The 22,942-nt window shown below is 48.4% G+C and overlaps 1 protein-coding gene across 2 annotated transcripts; it reads right to left on the reverse strand.

Annotated features, from left to right (window-relative positions):
• Nucleotides 1-8,630: 8,630 nt before the first annotated feature.
• Nucleotides 8,631-15,168, reverse strand: SRP19 (signal recognition particle 19). 2 transcript variants are annotated; one of them, XM_086479735.1, is made up of 5 exons: nt 15,092-15,168; nt 13,494-13,569; nt 12,414-12,485; nt 11,341-11,452; nt 8,631-9,300 (listed from the first exon to the last, which is right to left on the reverse strand). In XM_086479735.1, the coding sequence occupies exons 1-5, from the start codon at nt 15,130-15,132 to the stop codon at nt 9,167-9,169; spliced, it is 435 nt and encodes a 144-aa protein (XP_086335861.1). In that variant the 5' UTR covers nt 15,133-15,168; the 3' UTR covers nt 8,631-9,166. The 2 variants fall into 2 exon arrangements, with proteins under 2 accessions (XP_086335861.1, XP_086335862.1); XM_086479736.1 differs by lacking the exon at nt 12,414-12,485.
• Between the last annotated feature and the right edge of the window lie 7,774 nt (nt 15,169-22,942).

Genomic DNA, 22,942 nt, shown 5'->3' on the forward strand with positions numbered 1-22,942 from the left:
AGAACGAGCTCCCTCCACACTGAGAGGGAAGAAAACCAGCTCCGGCTGCACATGGCATTCAAGCGCCAAGAGGTGGAAGCAGAAGTGTGGCGCCAGTACCATGCCAGCAGAACTGGGCAGAAGGTGGAGCTAGGCCAGGTACAGCATGCACTTCACAGCCCCCTGGAAAAGGGTGTTTCCCCTTCCCCATCCCCTGGGAGGGCTGCAGGGAAGGTCTCCCGGCAGCGCTGTGGCCAACTGGCCAGGCAGGGGTCTTCCGTCTGCCTGCTGCCCTGCACATTGCCCTGCAGGAGGAGCTGTTCCTAGGGCCCCAGGCCAAAGCGTGCAGTTGGCGGTGGCATGAGCGGTCAGTTTCGTGCCCAGACCTCTCTCTGGGGGGGTCAGCACCGCTACCTTGAAGACTAAGCCAAGCCTGCGCAAGCCGCTCGCCTCGGCTGAAGCCTTGCGAGCAGCCCCAGCCACTGGTGGCACTGCTTTAGGAGAGGCTCTTCTGCCTTTGCAGAGCCGTTGCCGCTACCTGTTTGAGGACCCCGATCGCCCTCCCCACCTCCTGAGAAAGGCCTATGCCGAGCAGCTGAGGGAGAGGCTAAAGGAGAAGGAGACATGCCAAAGCACTGCAAGGCAGAGAGACACAGAGGGGCGGGCAGAGCTGCACCACCTGGGGACCGCACTGGAAGTGTAAGTGTGTGCTGGCTCCTGCAGAGGCCGGGCAAAGCCTTGGGCGGCTCCCACCACTGGAGGTGTCTGGGCTGAAGACGGAAGGCTGGCTCAGCCGGCTGGGTTCTGCCTTCCCAAAGCAGGCAGGCGGTGCTTGCCCTCCCCACGCCGTGACTCCCGGGTGCCTGGCCCTCAGCTCTGATGCCTGATGTGTCGGAGGCTCAGCCCGGCCCGGCTTCACGCCCGGCTGATCTGCACTCTTCACTGCAGACAGGCTGGGGCGCAACGGCCCACGAGACACGGCCCAGAGCAGCGGCCTGGGCTCAGCAGCACCTGCGAGAAGTACTGGCCCGAGCCAGGCTTTGGGGTGCCGTGGGCCCTTCTCCTTGGCCACGGAGCTGAGGCCCTTTCTTCTGTGTCCTTTAGCAAGGGGGAGAAGAGGCTGTTGGAGCGCCCTGGGAAGGCCCAGCGACCGCCAGCCGCACGAGGAAGCTGCAAGCAGCCCCGGAGAGCCCAGCGGCAGGGGCCTTAGGCATCACAGCAGACGCCCTTCTCAACGGGAGAGCCGTCAGCAGCGGGTGGCAGGGCCGAGGAGTGCCTCTGCAGACGGGAACCCGCCAAATAAAGGCTGCTGGTGCCTGTGCCCAGCCAGAGTGACCACGCTGCTCCCCGCTTTGATTCAAGCCATCCATTCCTGTGCTCGTGCAGGTTCGTATGTGCCGTCTTTGCTGAGTGAAATAAATCACAAGCGACTCCGCAGCGCCAGCGCACCGACAGCAACGTGAGCCGGATCCTGGCCTTGCTCACGCATCGCTCACGGATTCGGCAGCAAAGTGCCAGCTGCAGATTCTTTGTGACTGCCTTTGCGAGAGGCAAAATGAGAGACATGCAAGAGCAATGGAAAACTGAGTTTGTGGCTTTGCAGTTTTAGGAGTTAAAATGCACTTTAAAGAGCAAGCCAAGTCATCTTTTTTCACCTGCTACTGAGGAGACCTATGAAGAAGTTCAAAAGAATATGATGAACCAGGACTCAGTCATCCCTGCTTTATAATCTGCTTTAGAACTAGACCGGGTCAGGGCTGAGGTGACAGACGAAAGAAAGCGTGAAAGCGCTAGCCACCTGCATGGTTTTCACTTTAATTGGGACCCAGAGGCCGTACCACATTGCCAGGTAGAGATGGATTATCTTGAAGGACGGGTTTAGGTATTGCAGCTACTCCCATTTCACTTCAGGTGATGTACCGGTTTAAGTGCATTGCTGGTTTTGGGCCCGTTGGTTTATTTTGTCCAGCTTCCACGTTGATATTCCTTCCACAAAATCCAAATCCTGCCTAGCAATGCTCAAAGCAGTTCTGTGCTTATAAACTGGATGCCCATTCTCAGCGCCAACTGACACTACATTTGCATAACTCCTTACTCTGATTTCACCAAAATATACCTAGGTAAGGTGGAGGGCTTCTTAAGAGTTCTGGGCACCTGGCAACCCCTTGGTTTCTGAAAAGGCTGTATTTGAAACAAATGCCTGCAACAGTTTCTTCCCCTGATTCTACTGGAGAAATTCTCCGCACCTCTTCATACCTCCTCTTACTAGAGGCCTTTGCTGGAAAAGCCGAGCCTTGACTGGCAGCTAACCTCATCATTAGCAGCACATCCCCAGAGCAAATTTCATTTTTGACTCTACTTCTCTGAAACAAGCTATTGTCTTAGGAAACAACGTTTGCTTGATCGCCGAGGCATTAGAGAAGGGCGAAAGTACTACAACTTTATTGCCGCCTCTGACTGGCTTTACTCTTTTCTTCCACCCCTTGTCAAACCCACGCAGTTAACACAGTTTTGGTAGCCTCAGTCCAACTCAGAGCTGCGGGCAGTAACAAAGTCGGTGAATTACTGCCTGGCCCACAAAACATCTGGCAGGCAAGCAGTCTAATGAATCAGAAAGCCTGCATCGTGGCCACTTGGTGTGACTGCCCAGTCTCCCTGCGCTGCCCTCAGGCTGGCGAGTCCTAGAAAGGTCTTGGTGCTGGATCTTTTCTGTTCCTGCTGGCAGCGACAAGTCTCCCTACCACTGCCCTGAAGAAGTACTGACGGGGCCTGACGGATCTGAGTGCTTTGCGGGGCCTGAGGGGCCTGACGGGCCCGATCGATCTGAGGGGCCCCGCAACCGCCCGCTGCTCCGACCGGTGCGGGGCACGCGTGCAGCTCGCGTCGGCCGTCCTGATTGGCTCCGGCGCGCCGGACACCTCTCGCGGTGAAGCGAAGCGGGAACAGCTCCTGGCGGCTAACGGCCGGCTGCCCACAAGATGGCGCTCGCGGGCTGAGGCGCAGGGCCCGGTGCTCGCACAGCGCTCAGAACACCATCATTCAGGTGGACAAGACCTTTAAAGGCGCCCAGGCCAACCGTTGACCTAAGGCTGTCGAGTCCACCGCCACACCCTGTCCCCGAGTGACACACCTGCATGTCTTTTAGAGACTTCCAGGGATGGTGACTCCCCCACTTCCCTGTGCAGCCTGTCCCAATGCTTGACAACCCTTTCGGGGAAGGAATTTTTCCGGGTGTCCAACCTAAACTTCCCCTGGCACAACTTGAGGCCATTTCCTCCTGTCCTATCACTTGTTACTTGGGAGAAAAGACGGCTCCCACCTCACTACAGCCTCCTTTCAGGAGTGGAGAGAGCGATAAGGTCTCCCCTCAGCCTCCTCTTCTCCAGGCTAAACAACCCCGGTTCCCTCAGCCTCTCCTCATAAGACCTGTTCTCCAGGCCCTTCACCAGCTTCGTTGCCCTTCTCTGGACACGCTCCAGCCCCTCAACGTCCTTCTTGCAGTGAGGGGCCCAAAACTGCACACAGGATTCGGGGTGTGGCCTCACCAGCGCTAAGTCCAGAGGCACAATCACTTCCCTACTGCTGCTGGCCACCCTCTTTCTGATACAGGCCAGGGTGCTCTTGGCCTTCTTAGCCACCTGGGCACACTGCCGGCTCATTTTTGTTCTCCTTCCATCATGTTCATTCTCTTTCTCCTGACTGGTCTTACTAGTTTCAACCTAGTCATTTGAAAGAAGCCTTGCCTTACCTCACTGTACATGTCTAAACTGATGTCATAACAAATATGTCACACTAACAAGATGGAGCTTCCATTTTGATACAAAAAATTGTTTTCCTGAACTTTTCTATCAATTTTGCACTTTGCCAATACTCCAAGCACAACATTTTCTTCCAATATGAGGAATGGAAAACTGCCCAACATTACTCCTCTTATGTCATCGATATCTGTCGATAGCTGAGTTTACTGACAAGGTTCCCACGTATAAAAGACTGTGTTCAGTGGCTTTGCACAGATGACAGCTAGTTTCCTCAGCAGTGAGACGTGGGGAAATCCTAACAGCATTGCAGTAAAGAAGAAGTTATTGCAGACCAAAACTCCTCTGCCCGGTATTGTTTCTCAGCATCAGATCAGTCATGCTACATGCAATTAAGCTATTGTCTAAGACACAGCATTACAGGGACAAACCACCGCCACACACCCCCCCCCCCCCCTCCCAGCAAAACCCAACACCAGTACTAACTGCCAGCTATTCAAATTTGCCATAAATTTATGACACATATTTCCTGCCTCACATACTTGATTTTCCACTAATTTTGTTGGCTCTATATGGTTCGGTGGAAGAATGCTCTGTCCTTAAAAAGTGATCTCTTTTCTGTTTCTGCATTGGTTTCTCAAGGATGGGGGAAAGGCATGTTCGTTGCACCACAGGCCTCGTGCTTCCCTCTGCTGCACAACCAAGAGAAAGGCACGGGCATGTAGAAGCCATTTCTTGAGCTTCTGATCACAGAATCGCAGGATGGTTGGGGTTGGAAGGGACCTCTGGAGATCACCTAGTTCAACCCTCCTCCTAAAGCAGGTTCACCTAGAGCAGGTCACACAGGAATGCATTCGGGTGGGTTTTGAATATCTCCAGAGAAGGAGACTCCACAACCTCTCTGGGCAGCCTGTTCCAGTGCTCTGTTACCTTCAAAGTTTTTACTCATGTTAAGGTGGAACTTCCTGTGCTCCAGTTTGTGCCTGTTGCCCCTTGTCCTGGCACTGGGCACCACTGAAAAGAGCCTGGCCCCTTCCCACCCTTTAGATATTTATAAGCGTTGATAAGGTCACCTCTCAGTCTTCTCTTCTCCAGGCTAAAGAGCCCCAGGTCCCTCAGCCTTTCCTCATAAGAGAGATGCTTCAACCCCCTAATCTTCCTCATAGCCCTCCACTGGACTGTTTCCAGTAGTTCCCTGTCTCTTGAACTGGGAAGCCCAGAACTCCACACAGTACACCAGATCTGGCCTCACCAGGGCAGGGCAGAGGGGGAGGAGAACCTCCCTTGATGTCCTGGCCACACTCTTCTTAATGCAGCCCGGGATACTATTGGCCTTCTTGACCATAAGGGCACATGACTGGCTCATGGCCAACTTGCTGTGCACCAGAACTCCCAGGTCCTTCTCTGCAGAGCTGCTCTCCAGCAGGTCGACCTCCAGCCGGAGCCTGTACTGGTGCGTGGGGTTATTCCTTCCCAGGTGCAGGACCCTACACTTGCCCTTATTGAACCTCATTAGGTTCCTCTCTGCCCAGCTCTCCAGCCTGTCCAGGTCAGTCCTGTCCTGATCTTCTGAAATGTTAGTGTGTGCCTATCTGGAGTGCACTGCCCCAGCATCAACACTGTTTATAAGACAAGTCTTACAAAAAGGTCCATTTTAGAGGAATGAGACACTTCATACTGAAACAAAAGCCAAGCCGGTAGTGATTTGGGCAGCGATGGTTTGGCAAAGGCACTCACCATCAGCTGGAGGTGTCTTGGGGAGGAATTAAGAGTATGGAGACAGTGATGCCTGCAGGCTGGTAACAGGGTGATTTGTGCCTCTGCATGGCGATGCCACCACTTTCTGCCCCTGTTGTGACTGGTGCTCTACAGAGTAGAGGCTGGTTTTGGCCAAGATGGAAGAAACTGCAGAAACGTCCTCAGGAACTGGGTGTTTGGTCTGTAGTTTTGGGTGACTCCTCAAGCCTTGCAGATCTGCTGTGTACTACTCAGCTGCTGTCTGCTGCTAAATTTACTACTTGTCACTCCTCTTTGGGTGGCGCCAGGACCCCCTGGGTGAGTGATCATGGTCCTGATGGAGGGGCTGCAGCTGCAGCCCTGGGCAGAGGGACCTTCGCTGCCACCTCCCCCTGCTCAGCTGGGGACAGTATCTCCTGTGGAGAAGATGGAGGGGATGCCACAGGGCGATGGGGGCTGCTTTGGGCTGGGCAGCTGGGAGCTCTTCCTGCCCTGCTGCTGGCATCTGCCAACCGTTCAGGGAATGTGAGGACATGCTGTCAATACTCGTTTTCTCTCTGCACAGAAAACCTGACAGTCTCTACCAGTCTTCCTCAGAGTGGGGCACTCTGCTCTGGTCAGTTCCAGCGCAGGATGCAGCCCAGGCAGAACTGATCGTGATAGGGCATCACGTGGGTGACGCCATCTGAAGGAGCGCAGCAGTGCCGCTCTGTCCCCGTGTCCATGCTTGCATCCTGCGGCAGGTTGGGGAGAGCTGAGGATGAGGAGCTGCTGCCCCTCGCTGGTGCCAGCGCTGCCTATGGGTATTGCTGCAACCGGGCTGTCCTGGGTTACAGTGTAAAATGTGCCAAAAGGAAAAAAAAATATTCTATTACCATCTTCAGGAGCTGTTGAGACCAGGTGGGGCGGTGCTCCCTGCCTCCCCCCTCTGGACTATCTCCTGTTAATGGGCACAACAATGCCTTATCGCCTGACCCATCGATAACTCGCTCCTGGGCTATCTCCTGTTAATGGCCCGTCAAGGAACTGCCTCACGACTCCCCATCCCATTGTGAGATGCTCCGCCCGGGGAGGGGGGGGAAGGAGCCAAGCAGTCCATGCCAAATAAAAACGGAGATTTTGAACACCCTAGCAGCCTTTCTTCCACTGGATTCCCAGAGGAGCTTTTCCCCCCACTGGAGTTCCAGAGGACAAGAGCTACCTACCTACCACTGGACCTTCGGAGGAAGACCAGACTCTTTTACCTGATAGCTACTTCAACAGCACTACATCCATCACTTCAGGAGGACTGCAGCCAGCATCTTATCGGACTGCTACTGCCACCCTAACAGGGTGTCAGGTTGTATTTCTGACTCTGTCAGTGTAAACCAGTGGGTTGTTTGTTTTTCCCTGCCTTGTGTTATATATATATATATGTTAGTAAAGAACTGTTATTCCTATTCCCCATATCTTTGCCTGAATGCCCGTTAATTTCAAAATTATAATAATTTGGAGGGAAGGGGGTTGCACTTTCCATTTCAAGGGAGGCTCCTGCCTTCCTCCACAGACACCTGTCTTTTCAAACCAAGACACGGGCCTAAGGGCAAGCTATGATAAACAGTGTGGAAGCTGCAGCAGACACTTGAGGGGGGAGGTGTGTACAGCACCAGGAGGAGGAGAAAGCATCACGAGTGGCAGCAATGGCTATGCCAGCTGCACTACTTGTAGTGAGAGACTAAGACTTCTCCTGAGGTTTATAGTTTTATTTTCTTTCTTAATTCACTCATTAACAAGCACCTCCAAGTCCCCTTGGGGGCCTGCGCATACCCCAGCTGCTGGCCAGGCCCTGCTTTCACCGGCTTCTGAGGCACCCTAGTGTTGTCAGCAGCATGGCCTCTTGTGTGATGAAGAGCCCTGGGAGCCGCTGGCCCTCCTTTTCACAGGGCGCTGCGGTTCCCTAGGAGAGCAGTCCCTGTCCTGGCCAGCAGCAGAGGGACCTGCCACCGCCTGCCCCAGGTCCTTGTGGGGATCCTCTTGTGCTCTGGGGTTGGGGGCAGGAGTTCCCCCTGGAGAGGCGGCAGGGCCAGGGGTGGCTGAGGGCTTGTTTTGCTCCTTAGCAGCATGGGAGCCTGGGAAGTCCAGCTGTCACAAGATCTGCTGGCTGTACTGGTCTGCGGCGACAGTGATGAGTGACACAAAAGTCACTGTCTAGTCTTGCAGGAATGGCTGCAGCTCCCAGACCAGGGCCTCCTCGTCCTGCCTGTGGCAGCACAGATTTAGGAGGATGGTGCCCTGTGCTGCAGCCACCTCCCACCAGCGGCCCCAGTACAGCACCGAGAGCTCCTCGTTCAGCCAGGGCAGCAGGGGCTCGAGGAACTCCAAAGAGTCCTGCAACAGGCCTGCCCAGCCACATAAGCCCTGGGCACTGGCTCCACAGCCCCCTGCTCGTCCTGGTGGTCAGCAACCAACTGATCTGAGGGCTCTTTAAGAAAGACCTCCAAAAAAAATCTTCCTCTGACCACACAGAGTAAATGATGGCGTTGATGGCCTGCAAAGGGGGCACAACATGTTCCTCTCTGCCCATCGCACAATGCAGCCCAGGCAGAACTTGTGGAGACAGCGGGTCAGATAAGCACTGTAACGTTGAGCATTGCTCTGCGCAGCCATGTTTCTGCTCTGTGGTAGGTTGGGCAGAGCTGAGGATAAGGAGTGGGGGTGTTAACTCCTTAGCCGCACCCCGAGCTCACAGCGCACACACAACTCCTGCAGCCCTCAGCGAAGGCACCCAGCACCCCAGGCCTGAGGGACCCCGGGACCAGCTGCCGCTCCAACTGGGGCAGGGCCTGCGTGCAGCACCGTGGTGGCCATCCCAATTTGCCCGAGCATGCAGTACCCCTCTTGAGGAGAAGCAGAATGTGACCAGCTCTGCCACAGCTAATGGCAATGGCTCACAAGCCTCAGACATCTGAAATAGTATTTGACAGGTATAATACAAAGGTACGTTTCATAAGCTCTCAAACAAGAACCCCAAACAGGATAGAGTAACCCATGTTACAGAAGACACAAAAGGGAGCTATTTGTTTCAAACTTTCTTAAAACTGTATGATGTTACTATTACAATATACATCACTGCCTTCTTTACAACAAGTTATGGAGGAAAAATTAATACTGCTGGAAAAACTATTCTGTAAGATTACATTTTTTAAAATTAACATCACCTTTATTAGTATATTTGACAATTGTGAACGATTATTAGCAAGGGAAGCGTACAGAGCCATAATTTTGATTTACATTTTTGTGTTAGTGACAAAGACCCTCCAGAATTAAGACAATCACTTCACTAGCATAGATAAATGTTTACTAAGGCAACCAGTTTTCTGATATCTAGCCTGCATAAGAATATTTATTTATCAGAAGCTGCATATTTCTCGTGGAAAGAGTAAGTCTCCCACCTGCCCCATTTGCTTAGGTCTTCTACTTTTAAAAGTGGATGCTAGCTTCAGACTTGCAGGTTGTGTGTGAAGGCAGATTTATTGTTACACAGATGCAAGGCAGCTACATGCATTCCAGTCCCAAGAAAAGCAGCCAGTTCTATTCAGCTTCACCTGTTTATTTTTTGCTTGTATCTTTCACTTCAAAATGGCACCAAGTAACACGTCCATCCACATTTGTCCTAAGTACAACTATACAATGTAACAATTACTCCAGATGTGAGCTCACTTCTTTTTCTTCCCTTTACCTTTCTTGCCTCCCTCTCCTTGTTGAAGACTTTGATCACTACCTCCCATCTTTTGTGTTCTTGTTTTCAGTTTGGGGATGGTTTCTGCAGCATACAGCATCACTGATTTACCTAAAAATACAGGGAGAAAACAGTGCATGTCTACTACGTTAAGAACACTTGCATCATTTTCAAAGTTAGAAACTCCAGCCTGTGTCCAGTGTGTGTCTGGTGGGATTTTGGTAATAGGGGAGTGGGCTACAGAGCTGGCTCCTATAAGAAGCTTCTAGAAGCTCCGCCAGCTCCAAATTGGACCCACCTCTCGCCAAGGCCAGGCCAATCAACACCAATCAGCAATAGCATATTTAAGAAGAGAAAAACTTGTTGGGCTAGCCTTGGAGTGGAGGAGAGACGGGGGACAAACAAGCATACAGACCCCCGGTCAGTGAGGCAGGAGAGGGGCAGCTGTGCCAGAGCAGAGGGTCCCCTGCGGCCCGCGGTGGGGTGGCGGCTGAGCCCCTGCAGCCCAGCGGTGGCCCAGAGGTCGCCCTGCAGCCCGCGGAGGGCCCCGGGCCGGAGGAGCAGGGACCGGGCCCGGAGCAGAGCGCGGCTGCGGCCGCGCTGGAGCCGCCCGTCGGTGGGAGGGCGGCAGCCCCGGGAGGGCCCCGCGCTGGGGGGTTCTGGGGAGCTGCGGCCCCGCGGGAAGGACTCGCGTTGGGGCAGTCCCTGGAGGGCTGTCTGCCGGGAGAGGGACCCCGCGGTGGGGCAGGGGAGGGCTGCGAGGGCCCCTCTCCCTGAGGGGGAAGGAGCAGCGGGGACACGTTGTGCCGGCCGGACTGTGACCCCCATTCCCTGCCCCCTGCGCTGCTGGGGGGGAAGAGGGAGCAGAGCTGAGCCTGGGGAGACCGGAGGGGTCGGGGGGGGGTGGTGTTTTTAACATCTGGTTGTATTTCTCACTATACCACTCCGATTTGATTGGTAAATTGGTGCTTGTGCTGTTGTTTAAATTAAATAGATGTCATTATCCGCAAGTTGAACCTGTCTTTTTGCCAGTGTTCACAGTTGGTGAGTGAGCCCTCCCTGTCCTTTGTCTCGACCCTTAAGCCTTTTGTTATATTTTCTCCTCCCCACCCCACTGGGGCAGGGGGTAGGAGTGAGCATGAGGATGCATGATGTTTAGTTGCTGTCTGGGTGGGCCTAAACCACAACACAACCCTACTTTAGACTGCATTAAAGCAGACATAAAGCCTAGGAATTCTGCTTCCTTCCCCTATGTAGCTAGGAGTCTGTGAAAAACTCAATTTTTTTTTTTTTTTTTAAATTTTAAAAAAGTGCAGGACTGATAAATGTCAGAGCACACTGGAACACGCACATAACCTGACAATCTCCAAAGTAGCTACATCCTTCCTGTTACTCTTTTCCTTCACCTCTTAATGGCCTAAAGTATCTGGGACAGAACAACCAGACAAAAGCAACAAGCATTTTTAGAAAGGCACTGCTGTCTTCCAGCAGGAGTATGGTTTTACATCATCTTCTGACCATCAGCACTCTCATGCTCCTCTAGATTTAGTATTCTTCTTGCTCTTTCCTTAAGGTATATACTTCTTCAGATGTATATTTGCTTCCTTCTTACACACTAATTAATTTTCAGGAAAAATGCAAACAACTAAATTACTTGTCGTTCAAGGTGAACTATTCCTGTTATTTCATTAAAGGAAGCTGCTTCGTTTTATGAAAACAGCCAGCAGAAAACTCAACTGAACTCAGCATTGGATTTTATCAATTTGGTACCATACTGATGCCTAGCTGATGTATGTAACCTAAGAAAAAGGTGGAATTTAGCCATTTTAATACCAAATCCTCTGTTTTATGTGTCAACAAAACAGTAAGCCAAGACTGAATAGCTGCTTTGTTCAACATATCACACAACATTACTCACAATCCCCTTCAGTGCAGCTGCTGAAAAACCAGCAGCAGTAAAGACAACAGCATTTTACAAACTCTGCTCAATGCTCACACCCCAACTTGATTTGGTTGACTTATACAGGCAAAGAGAGTTAATGTAAAGTTGTAAAAGTAAAACTGGTTAAACAAGCTGGTAACATAACATAATAAACAAAGTCTCTCTGTTTTATTAACAGCTGAAGTGCCTAACCCAGGTACTCTACTCACGTGTTGGAAACTGAGGTAGACATGGGTTGCCATCATCTTGTTTGAGCTGGATTCGTACTCTACCTCTGTACTGCACATCTCTGTTCCACTCTCTAGGATACATCTTATTCTTCTATCATACAAGAAGAGAAACTTATTATAAAAGTACTTGAATAATTTTCTGCAAAATTTGTCAGGCAATTGATCTAAGTCTTAGCAGCCTGGAATTCTGAACAGATGTAAGCCATCACACAGGTTTTTGTTTCATCTCTACAGCCACAAACCCTTCTGGACACCTAGAGTCACAGGCTAGAGTCTCAGGCCCACTGCTTTTGGATACTCACAGCCTTCATTTTTGTTAAAATGTCACAGGTTTCTTAGTGGTACTGGCTATTTCACAGGCTGGTGTGCATAAACAGGAATATATTTGACGACTTCCGAAAATCAAAGTGATTTTGTATTGGTATTACCATACCAGTCACACTCTTCAATAAGGACCTGAACTCTTAAAAATTCAACTGTATTTTAAATGAATAATTACTTCAGAAAACAAATTGCAAAACATCGTGTCATTAGAAACCCAGACTCACTCCCTAAGAAAAAAGTAACCAACTTAAACTACTTAAAGAGCAAGCAGGTATTGCAGTAAAAAAATGAACATTCTCCGGCTAAAATGTAACTCCAAAGGACTCCGAACATCCCAAGCAGTAGAATCCTGTTCCTATAGGACACTCATTCCAAAAGGTAATCACCTTTCATTAACAATATGCCTTTTTAAAACTTAATTTTCAGAGTTGCAGCTTACAAAATTAGCTTTTATTCTGACACACTTTTAAGCATCTAGGATAGTCTTCTCAGAAGCACAGTTAAAAAGTCATCTTTTTATAAGCTTAGAAGTGGCATTCCTGCCTTACATACAGTTTTCCAACATTCACTTCGTCATTATGGTCAGTTATTTCTCAAAGCAAGCAAGTATCTTGGCTGATAACAAAACCTTCTCAATTGTAACTTATCCTGTCTATAAGAAAACATATAATGAAAGAAGAACAGATATATGATACAAAGTTTGTGTTTGTTATTTTTTTTTAAATTACCTCTAATAGAACATTAAATCCAACTGCTGCACATACATCTTGGATTTCTGTAGATGTGGGATTTTCAACAGCCTGTTGAAACAATGTGTTGCAGTTAATTATTTTTCAATTATCAACTACCTATACAGGAATAGTTAGCAGTTTCCCACCCTATACTCTATAACCAGAAAAAGCAGATGAGGAAAGAGAAGAATCATTCAAATAATGACAAATCTACTGCAGAAGTTCATCTGTGAGTGCTCCTATGGTCTAGAAAACATTAAAAAAGCTAAGACACCACGAAAACAGGAAACAGATGAGACAATTAATTAGGACAGGGAAACGAAGTAAAAGAATTGTTTAGGAAAAGTAATTCAAATGAAATAACATTTATTATATTTAGAAAAAAAAACCCTCAAAGCCATGAATCAGCAACAGCAAACTTATAGCAAGGATTGAAAGAGAAAAGAGTAGAAACTTTCTCAGCACAGGGCAGCAGATTCCTCCCAAAGGATGGATCTTTGATTGGCAAATTGCATGCTCAAGAAAGATTTTATTTTTAACTATTATCAGAAAAACACCCCAAACCTAAGCAGTGAGAAAAGCCCTTTATATTCCCAGCACTGCTTGTTAAAAATATTATAAGGGAGTGAGAAGATCAAAAAGTGTTCCTAGAGAGAAAAGCAACAGCAATTACCATGTCTATGTGCCATATGCATGTTCTCTCTGACAGGGCATAGAATATACACATATATAGTCAGTCACCAAAACACAATTATTAGCTAGCTATTCCTTTCTGCGTCACTTTCAAGTTTGGCAAACTCCTTATGTAGGAGGTTGAGTGCATAAAGTTTCTCAAGACTTCACTTGCTTGCCAAAAGTACTGCTTACATGAAAGCAGACACTTAAACCCAGTGCCCTGCTACCAAATTCACATGCTGACACTGTGTTATCTTCAAATACACTGTAATTTCCAGTAGTCGAGCTACTTTCCATGAGGAATAGGAAAGATCAACAGCTCTGATATTTATTTTCCAACTCTCAACACACTACTGCGTAGCAAAACAAAACATCATATTTCCCTGCCACCCACAAAATTACTTTTTCTATAGGTATCCTTCTTCCTTCTGCTATGGTCTTCTTGTTATTCAAATATGCTGGATAAATGCAGATGAATCTAAAAAGAGAAAACAGTGAGTTTAACTGAATAGTAACAACACTGTAATTGCTTATGCGCTATTTTCCTAGTAAAAGAAAAAATAAATCTCATGGCTACAACACAGATGTTCCCATAGCAGCTTAGCCCATTTTGAGTTATCCAGGGCACTGCATGACCATTTGGCTAAAATGTTCCCTGCATGACACTGCTTTTTGTGGCACTGTGTGTACAAAGGATGGCGCTATCGATCTTGAGAAAAAAAGAAGGCTGAAAGAATGACCCATTTCATGAACTAGAAGGAAACATACATATTTCCCTGAAAAGAATTAAAGAAGGTTTCTTGAAGAGGTTGTAGTACACTAACTGCTGACTAAGTTCTTGACAGAAACAAGAAGCAGGTTTTTTTCACTAAGGATTTATCTTTTTTTTTTTTTTCTTTTTTCCTCCCTGTTCACACAGAGAAGAACACAGATTTGGGTAAGTTATAAAGCCTCTAAAAAACTATACTTAGACATTTGCTTAAGACTTTTCAGTAGATTTAAATGTGTCAAGCACATACAGGGGACGGGAGTGATGGAACCTCAATTATACTTATTAAACAATTAAAAAAACAACTAGCTGAGGCCTACAAGGAGAGGTTGAAGAATGCCTACATTTGAATAACCAGTGATGACAGCATAACAAAACAGAGAAGCAGAAAGTGAGCAAATAATCTGGAGCAGGCTAATGTTCTGTTAGTTGGAGACTGACAAGGATCACTGATCTTTACTGCTTCCCAGGAAACATGTCTTGCTGCCTCTAAAACTAGCCTCAGTCATTTCAACTCTTATTACTCTTCTCCCCCTAATTACCTTTTCACTGGTATTTTCTCCCATTAGCTACAGTCCCCTTCACAAGCCAAGGAACACTTCTGCCCAAGTGGCAGACTCTGCAGAGGCAATTTTCAGCCTCATTACTGATGCTCACAGCCATCAACGTACTACACTGACCACCACCACCTCTTGCTCCTTTTGCCTTTTCTGAGCTTTAAATGACACGATACGTCAAAAGAATGACAGAACGGCACAGCTTCAAGCACCCCGGAATCAGGAACTGCCGAATCTCAACCTCCCACTTCAACACGAGCATCGTAATAACCGCCCTGTGTGACCCCGGCCCAACATAAGCCCCCGCTGCCGGTCCCTCGCCTTGCTGCATCGCACACGGACTGCCGCCTCTGGGAACCAGCCCCGGTTCACCGCGACGGGGACCGGCCGGGGAAGCTCAGCACCCCTGCTCCACCAGCTTCGCCGCGCGGCCACGTTATACACGCCACGACGAAATTATCGTGCGTACCTGGAAATGTCATCAGGGGCGCAGGCCTGGCCCACCTCCCGCCGCCCCGAGCTGGCCTGCCCTTCCGCCGCCCGGGCTGCCAGCCCGGCACCGGGAGCGGAGGCAGCCGCCCGCCCCGCCACCGCCCCGAGGCCGTGCCGGCAGCCTCCGACGTGAGGGCAGCAGTTAGGCCTGCCGCTGCCTCGGAGAGCACGGCCCACCTTACCTCTCCTTATCAGCCGGAGATACGGCGGCAGCAGCAGCCATAACAACGACAGCACCAGCGCCGCTACCGCCGCCGACCCACACCAGCCTCACCCCTCTGCCCCTTCGCCAGGAAATCCCGCCCCCGATTCCTAGATGCAAGAATTCCACTGGTCGACAGCGCTGTCTTTAAAGCGTATCGCCCTGTAAGGAAGCGCTACGTATACACCGCAGGGCCACGCGCGCAGCCTCCGTCGTGCACTCCGCCTTTGCGGCGGGAGCGTGGGGCGGGCGGGGCTGAGGAGCGGGGCCTCTGGGCTCGGAGGCGGGCCCGGCGGCGCCCGGGTCTGTGAAGGCGGAAGCAGCTCAGTCAGTACCGGAGACGTTACGCGAGAATGACCCAGTGCGGAGAAATAGCTGCGGTGGCGCGCTGCATGTTGGGGGCGCAGGCTGCGCCGCCTGAGAGGGGCTGCGTGTGCCAACTGAGAAACCGCGCCGAGGGTGACATGCGACGGGCACGCCAAGGTGCAACTCAAGATGACGGATTGGCAGGTGTCTCTCGTCAGTCACAAATGACCTTCCTGCGTGCTGGAGAGCGCCGTTCCCGTGTGCCTTGGGCAGCACCTGGAGAGAACGGTGGGAGGGCTGGGGGCCACAGCCAGCTCTGCGGGTCACCCGTGTGCGGGTGGCCGGGCTCGTGCAGCACGCGGTCTGTGCTAGGGCGCGTACCCCGGATGGACAAGCGCTAATAAAAGGTGAACCCAGAGGGTGGTGACACTGAGTCTAGTTGGAGGCCAGTAACTAGCAGTGCGCCCCAGGGGTCATACTGGGTCCTGTCCTGTTTAACGTCATTAATGATCTGGATGATGGGGCAAGAGTGCACCCTCAGCAAGTTTGCTGGTGACACTGAACCGGGAGGAGGGTCTGATACGCCAGGTGCTCGTGCTGCCACCCAGAGGGAGCTGGACACGCTGGGGCAGTGGGTTGAGAGGAACATGAAGTTCAGCAAGGCGAAGTGCAAAGCTCTGCACCTGGGAGGGACCAACCCCAGGCTGCAGTACATGGTGGGGGCTACCCAACTGGCAAGCTGCGTAGCAGAAAAGGCCATGCAGGTCCTGGTGTAATAAGTAACATATTGTGCTTTGTTCATTAAACCTGTATGGGAAGGTATGGATGGAAGATTTATGTGCCCGCAAGGCTTGATAGCCCAACCGAAGGACATTCTTGCATAAGTCAACAGGACCCGTAGCTGAGGGGGTTGAGTAGTCACATTCTTGCATAAGTCCACCCACAGGGCAACGAGGAAGACCTTCAGCCTTCATCCTTAGGATCACCAGGAGGCAGAGAAAGACCCCCCCCCAGCAACAGAAGGAACATGCGCAGAGTATCGACCTGATTGCGACATCACGAATGCAGGAAATGAGACTGTATATAATGTGCTTACACGAGGCGGGAAGTTGCGAGCCGTTGGCGGAGCGCAGACTCCCCGGCCGCCCAGCGCTGCCTTTGCTCTTGTTCGCTTGCTAATATAATAAAATTCGCATTGGATTTTGACACTTTAAATTGTCCGTGTCTCTACCTATCACACTGGTGTACACCAAGTTGAATATGAGCCAGCAATGTGCTCTCGTGAAAAAGAAGGTGAATGGCATCCTGGGCTGCGTTAGGAGGGTTGCCAGAAGGTCAGGGGAGGTGATCCTTCCCCTCTACTCAGCACTGGTGAGGCCGCACCTGTAGTCTGGGTTCAGTTCCAGGTTCCCCAGGACAAGACAGACATGGACACAATGGAAAGAGTCCAGTGGAGTGCCACCAATGTTATGAAGGAACTGGAGCACCTCTCATAGGAGGAAAGGCTGAGAGAGCTGGGACTGTTCAGCCTGCAGAAGAGAAGGCTCAGGGGGTTACATCTTATCAGCATGTATAAATAATGATGCAAAGGGGATGGAGCCAGGCTCTTTTCAGTGGTACTCAGTGACAGAACTGGAGGCAATGGGCATGCACTAAAACGCAGGACATCAGGAAACCCTTTGCCCCTATGAGGGTGACCAAGCACTGGCACAGGTTGTCCAGAGACGTGGTGGAGTCTTCACCCATGTCTAAATGGCCCTGCTGGAGGAGGGGGTTGGACCAGATGACATCCAGAGGTCCCTGCCAGCCTCAACCATTTGGTCACTGAATTTCACAGGGCACACTTTGTGCACTGTTACACTCACCAGTTAAACTTCATGGAGCAATTATGCAGGACAAAGAACTGCAGGTATTTATTCAGTATTAATCCATGTTCTTACAATTTTTTCTGCTCCACCAAAACTAGGAGGAGTGGCTGACACACCAGAAGGCTGTGCTGCCATTCAGTGAGACCTGGACAGGCTGGAGAGCTGGGCAGGGAGAAATTTAATGAAATACAACAAAGGCCAGTGTAGAGTCTTGCATCTGGGAAAGAACAACCCCATGTACCAGTCTAGGTTGGGGACTGACCTGTTGGAGAGTAGCGTAGGGGAAAGGGGCCTGGGGGTCCTGGTGGACAGCAGGACGGCCATGAGCCAGCAATGTGCCCTCGTGGTCAAGAAGGCCAATGGCATCCTGGGGTGTATTAGAAGAGGTGTGGTCAGTAGGTCGAGAGAGGTTCTCCTCCCCCTCTACTCTGCCCTGGTGAGACCGCCTCTGGAATAATGTGTCCAGTTCTGGGCCCTCAGTTCAAGAAGGACAGCGAGCTGCTGGAAAGAGTCCAGTGCAGAGCCCCAAAGATGATGAAGGGGGTGGAACATCTCCCTTATGATGAAAGGCTGAGGGAGCTGGGTCTGTTTAGCTTGGAGAAGAGGAGACTGAGGGGTGACCACATTAATGTTTATAAATACGTAAAGGGCGAGTGCTAGGAGGATGGAGCCGGGCTCTTCTTGGTGATGGCAAATAATAGGACAAGGGGCAACGGGTGCCAGCTGGAGCACAGGAGGTTCCACATTAACATAAGGAAAATCTTTTTCACTGGGAGGGTGGCAGAGCGCTGGAACAGGCTGCCCAGAGAGGTTGTGGAGTCTCCTTCTCTGGAGACATTCAAAACCTGCTTGGGCGTGTTCCTGTGTGACCTACTCTAGGTGGTCGTGCTCTGGCAGGGGGGTTGGACTAGATGATCTTTCGAGGTCCCTTCCAACCCCTAACATTCTGTGATTCTGTTATCCAGGTCCCCACAATGAAATAATGAAGAGGAGGGTGCTGAGATCCAGTGCAACACAGTAATATTGCCAGGGAAGTTCATGAAAGCTTGGAAGAGTTAAGAGTTATGGAGAAACTTCAGAAAGAATCAGGGTTCCATTTGGCACTGATTAACAAGTTGTCTGTTCAGTCTTTTGAATGATGGGCAGTTTTGCTGTCTTCTGTCTTGGCTCTCATTATGTCAGAAGTGAATACACTGTACAAAGTACTACAGAAAATATGAACAATACAACTGTGTGGCCTCAGCAGTAGCAGCTTTTGAAAATGTGACTGCAGATGTCCGGTAGGAAGTCAGCGATTTGGCAGTGCCTCACAAACATGACTGAAAAAGCTCCTCAGCTAAAAAAAAAAAAAAAAAAGGTTATATAAACGAGGTGTGTCAAGCTATGAAGGAAACTTTTGATGCAATATTTGTCCAGTGCTAAAGACAGATTTTTGGAGGGTTGTGTCCCGATCATCATCAAGCTGACTGATAGAGTGAAGTTTACCTCTCTAAGAGGTAATCTATTACAAATAATTAGTTAGACCTTTTTTGTTGTTTGGCAACCAACTGTTCTCTTGTTAACATTAGCTTGGTAATGGATTTCCTGTGGTGTTCTTTCTTTGCACAGTGTTTTTCTTGTAAATCGCCATTGCACACACACACCTGTGTGTCTATTAAATGGCTTCCCATTGAGAAAAGCCACCTCTAAAGTGTTAGAGCTGCTGTTACGTTGGGAGTTGTCCTCTTGTCCAGGTTGTCAGTGCTTAAATCTGTGCATCAGCCGCAGTGGCAGAATCTTGTTCTGTCAGCTGTTGTCACTTGCATTCAGCAAGACAGAAGTAGGCTGTAGGGGAGGGAAGGAGGGAGGTGGGCAGGTCATCCACCTTTGTAGCCTTGCCTACAAGCATTTCACCCGCACACCCTCTGCATGACAATCAGATCCCACAGTGGTGGGGTTGTGTTTCCCAAAATACCGGGCTGTGGTCTCTGTCCCTGGTACTGTGGAGAAGAAGGTCTTAAAGCTGAAAAAGGCTTCAAGAACTGTTTATGTAATTTAATCCTCTGTGACTGTATGCACAATATGAACTGTGGACAGGCTAGATTTCATTATATTCGTGTCTCCATGCGGGCATGCGGTATGCAGGGCACGCTTATGATCTGACCATTGCATGAAACATGGTCCTCACTAAACCACGTTACGAATCATGCTTATTGCTGTTTGGTTTTATCAGGAAACATGCATAGCCTTTTCCTTCTGGGACACGTAGGTTTGAATATACCAAAAGGGGATGAACATAAATCTCCTTCTGAAGGACAGTGTTCTGGCAGAGTTTAAATTGAAGAACAATCAAATGCTTTTAGGAAAAAACACTAAGAAATGTTTATTTGGTATTACCACAGCTTCATATACAACTAAATAAAAATAAGCTAAAACTTAATTAAAATTTACTTCTTCACACTGTTTTTTTTCCCCTTTAGATTTCTGCAATGTTGGTCATTTCTTAGTTACTTTGTAAAGCAATTCATGGTGCTTAATGGGCTACCATTGACATCACCTTGAGAAATGCTGCTCTGACATTACAGTAAAGGTGGTGTTGAACACAGCTGCAGTTTATGAATGGCACAGTACCATTATTGCATATTAAGATTGCTCTCAGTCAGTCCACTTAATTCAGGACACTGAGAAAGATTTGTTTATTTGTTTAAGGTGGTTATATTTGACAACTGCGTGTTATTTTTTTCCTTTGAATGTATACATCTTTTTCTTACCAACATATTAGATTAATGGCTTCTCTTTTAAAACAAAAGCTACGTAGTATCAGTATTTGTGGTGATGACAAAAATTATTTTCTGCATCTTTTTCAGATGGAATAATACTTAAAAAAATTGTTGGAAATGCAGTTTGTGGAGTTACAGACTGGATCATATGGCATACATGACTGACCACAGCAGGGGAAGCACGTCTTCTTTTCTGCAGATGCTGTTATTACATACCAGTCGTCTTTGTTGGTGCTAGAATTCACAGTATCTTGAAACTAGCATGCTTAAAACAAAGCACTGGGTACAGACATGTCAATTTAATCCCCATCATCACTGTAGAATGACTTCATTGAGTATATGGCATCCAGTCACTGAATTTGTTCTAGTGCCATAAGAAATAAATTTCAAACATGAATTCTGTGTATTTCTAGCCTGAAGAATTCAGAGACAGAAGTAGGTCACAAACCACATTAGCTCAGGCATGTTGTAGCTGCATGCGCTTTCCAAATATCTGCTGTCCTTGACCTCAGTGAATGATGAAGCAATCAAAACCTGACAACTTTTAAACACTTTAAAGCACTATGAAGAGGAGGTGTAATCGCTGGTGAGGATAGGACTCATGTACCTCTGCAGCAAAATTTCAAGATTTCAAATAATGCCCTTGGTTAGTAGCAGCGATACTGTGAAATGAAAGCTGTGTATGACTTCGTGACGTTATCCCATTTGCTGTAACTGCAGTGGGAGGGGAAGTGGCAGGGAATGAGTACTGCACTACAAGCATCTCAAGCAGAGAACTCCCTCACTGCATACAGTATCAGCAGCAAGTCAGATGTCCTTAGTCAGACTCTATTTTTAATGTTAAGGGTGTTCATGGAAGAAAAATAGCAAAAAAAACCCAACCCAAACAAAACAACCCAGCAACAAGAGCCCTCTACAAGTGTGAAACGAAAATTCAAAGCAGTTGTGATACAGGCTGGTACATTTCACCCGGGATAAATGCAAATGCCCTAACTAGAAGTGGGAGCCCAAGAAAAGGTAGATGGCTTGAGGTGACACAGTTCTGTGTTTTACGGGAAGAGCTGTGTCCAGATGCCAGTGTATTGAGACCTAGATTACATGTTTGGTTTTCTCTAACTTGATGTTACACTTCAGTCTAAATGTGCTAGAAATGCCAGTATAATAATTGGACTAGTAAAATCTTTCGGGAGGAGGTGTATTTTCAGCTAGATTGGTGGAGCAGCTCCGTAGTGGACTGCAGATAAAAGAAAGGGGACCTACAGTGAAAGAAATGGTGGTTGGTTTAATAGACTTTGAAGGGAAGGGGGCCAGCTGAGAAGGATTTTCTCCACAATCTTTATGTGCAAAGATTCAAAAAATATCTTTTAAAATAAAATAGAGGGTCTGGGAAAAAACCCCAAACTGTTCAAAATGGAAACATACTTCATGATATATGACTCTTAAGGTGGAGGTAATAGAGAGGTGTAAACTAGGTCTGTCCAACAGAGAACTTTCAACAGCATAGAGGAGAGAGAAAATAATGCTGTCCTTCATTTAGTTTCATAAAACTGGCATTTACTTACCGTGAAACTTCAACATGCAGAGTGAATCAAACCATTCTTGGTACGTGCCACTTTTAAAAGACTATACACCATTTTCCCAAAATAATTAGTTATTTTAAATCCATAGACTATCTCAATTCTTTCAGTCTTAACAATCCAAAATCATGCCTTCTACGCAAATGTTTTCTGGAGAGGCACTACCTCATGCCTACCCTACAGAGACAACAGCTACAAAACTTTATTAACTAGCAGAAGCATCACTTTTGTTTACCTCAATGGTAGAGGCCTATAAACAATCTCAGTAGCCTGTATATCCTTCACGAGACGTGAACACCCCCAAGATGTTCATGCCTTTTTAAGGCATGTGCAATGTTCTAAAGCCACATTAGGCTTACTTGTTTCAACCTGTGTCCGTGCTGCACCACAAGAGCAGCTGTCAATCACAACGTAGCCTTGAAACAGTTGTCCTGACTTGTATGCTGTTCAGAGCTAGAAGACTTGGATTATGTGACCTAGACCCAAGCCTTGACTTACGTGAATTCATTTAGAAAGTATAGCAGGCAATATATACAGTGTTCCACAGGGGAGACTGTTGGGCATCACATTGCCAAGACTCTATCCAAATGCCTGCTTAGCTGGCAACAGGAGAACTGGCAAAGTGGAAACAGAAAAGTAGGAATTTCTACCCATCTGTCATTCCTTCATCTTTGCAAAGACTGTCTCTTAAATACAGACCTCAGTTTTACACCCAGTCATTCTTTGGCCCTCTGTTTTAGCCTTGTAAGAACAGCTGACAGCTGCGTAGTCACAGCTGTGCACAGTCAGTTTGTAAGATCAAAAGGAACTATCAATCATCCGCATGTGACACAACAATGCAGCATTTGCACTAAATTCATAGCTTTCACTTAAGCTAGGGGATTTCTGTTTGTAAGAATTCCGAACGACTTAAAACACTTAAAAGTGTCAAATAATCCATCACTTTTGTTCAACTGCTCAATTATAGTGGGGAAAAAAAAAAAGCCAACTCCCTTTCATCACACAATGGAATAATCATCATTAAAAAAGATTTAAAAATGGGAATTTTCTCACTATTCATATTATGGGTTAATTTTTACATCTACCTTCCTGCTCTTCCATAGCTGCTTCCACTCCAAATATGTGCCATCACAGACCTTACCAATAATCCAGGTATGATGCACAAGCAAATCTGAATTCTGTGTTATGGTGTATCCAAACTGCCTTTTCCCCCCTGCCCTGAACAATATGCTTTTTGTACAGAGGATTGTTAGAAGAAGGGACAGAATTAGACACAATCTACCTTCATTTGTATTAAATATAATCACTCAAAATCTCCTTG

This window comes from Leptosomus discolor, chromosome Z, assembly GCF_034619465.1.
Source record: "Leptosomus discolor isolate bLepDis1 chromosome Z, bLepDis1.hap2, whole genome shotgun sequence".
Classification (NCBI taxonomy): domain Eukaryota; kingdom Metazoa; phylum Chordata; class Aves; order Leptosomiformes; family Leptosomidae; genus Leptosomus; species Leptosomus discolor.

Excerpts from the sequence above, each read along its gene's own strand:
- SRP19 (XM_086479735.1), bottom strand. The coding sequence starts at position 15,132 with ATGGCTGCTGCTGCCGCCGTATCTCCGGCTGATAAGGAGAG. Across the intron at positions 12,486-13,493 it reads GAAGGATACCTATAGAAAAA|GCTGTTGAAAATCCCACATC; the intron begins GTAATTTTGTGG and ends TTGTTTCAACAG. Across the intron at positions 11,453-12,413 it reads GATTTAATGTTCTATTAGAG|AAGAATAAGATGTATCCTAG; the intron begins GTAATTTAAAAA and ends CTTGTATGATAG.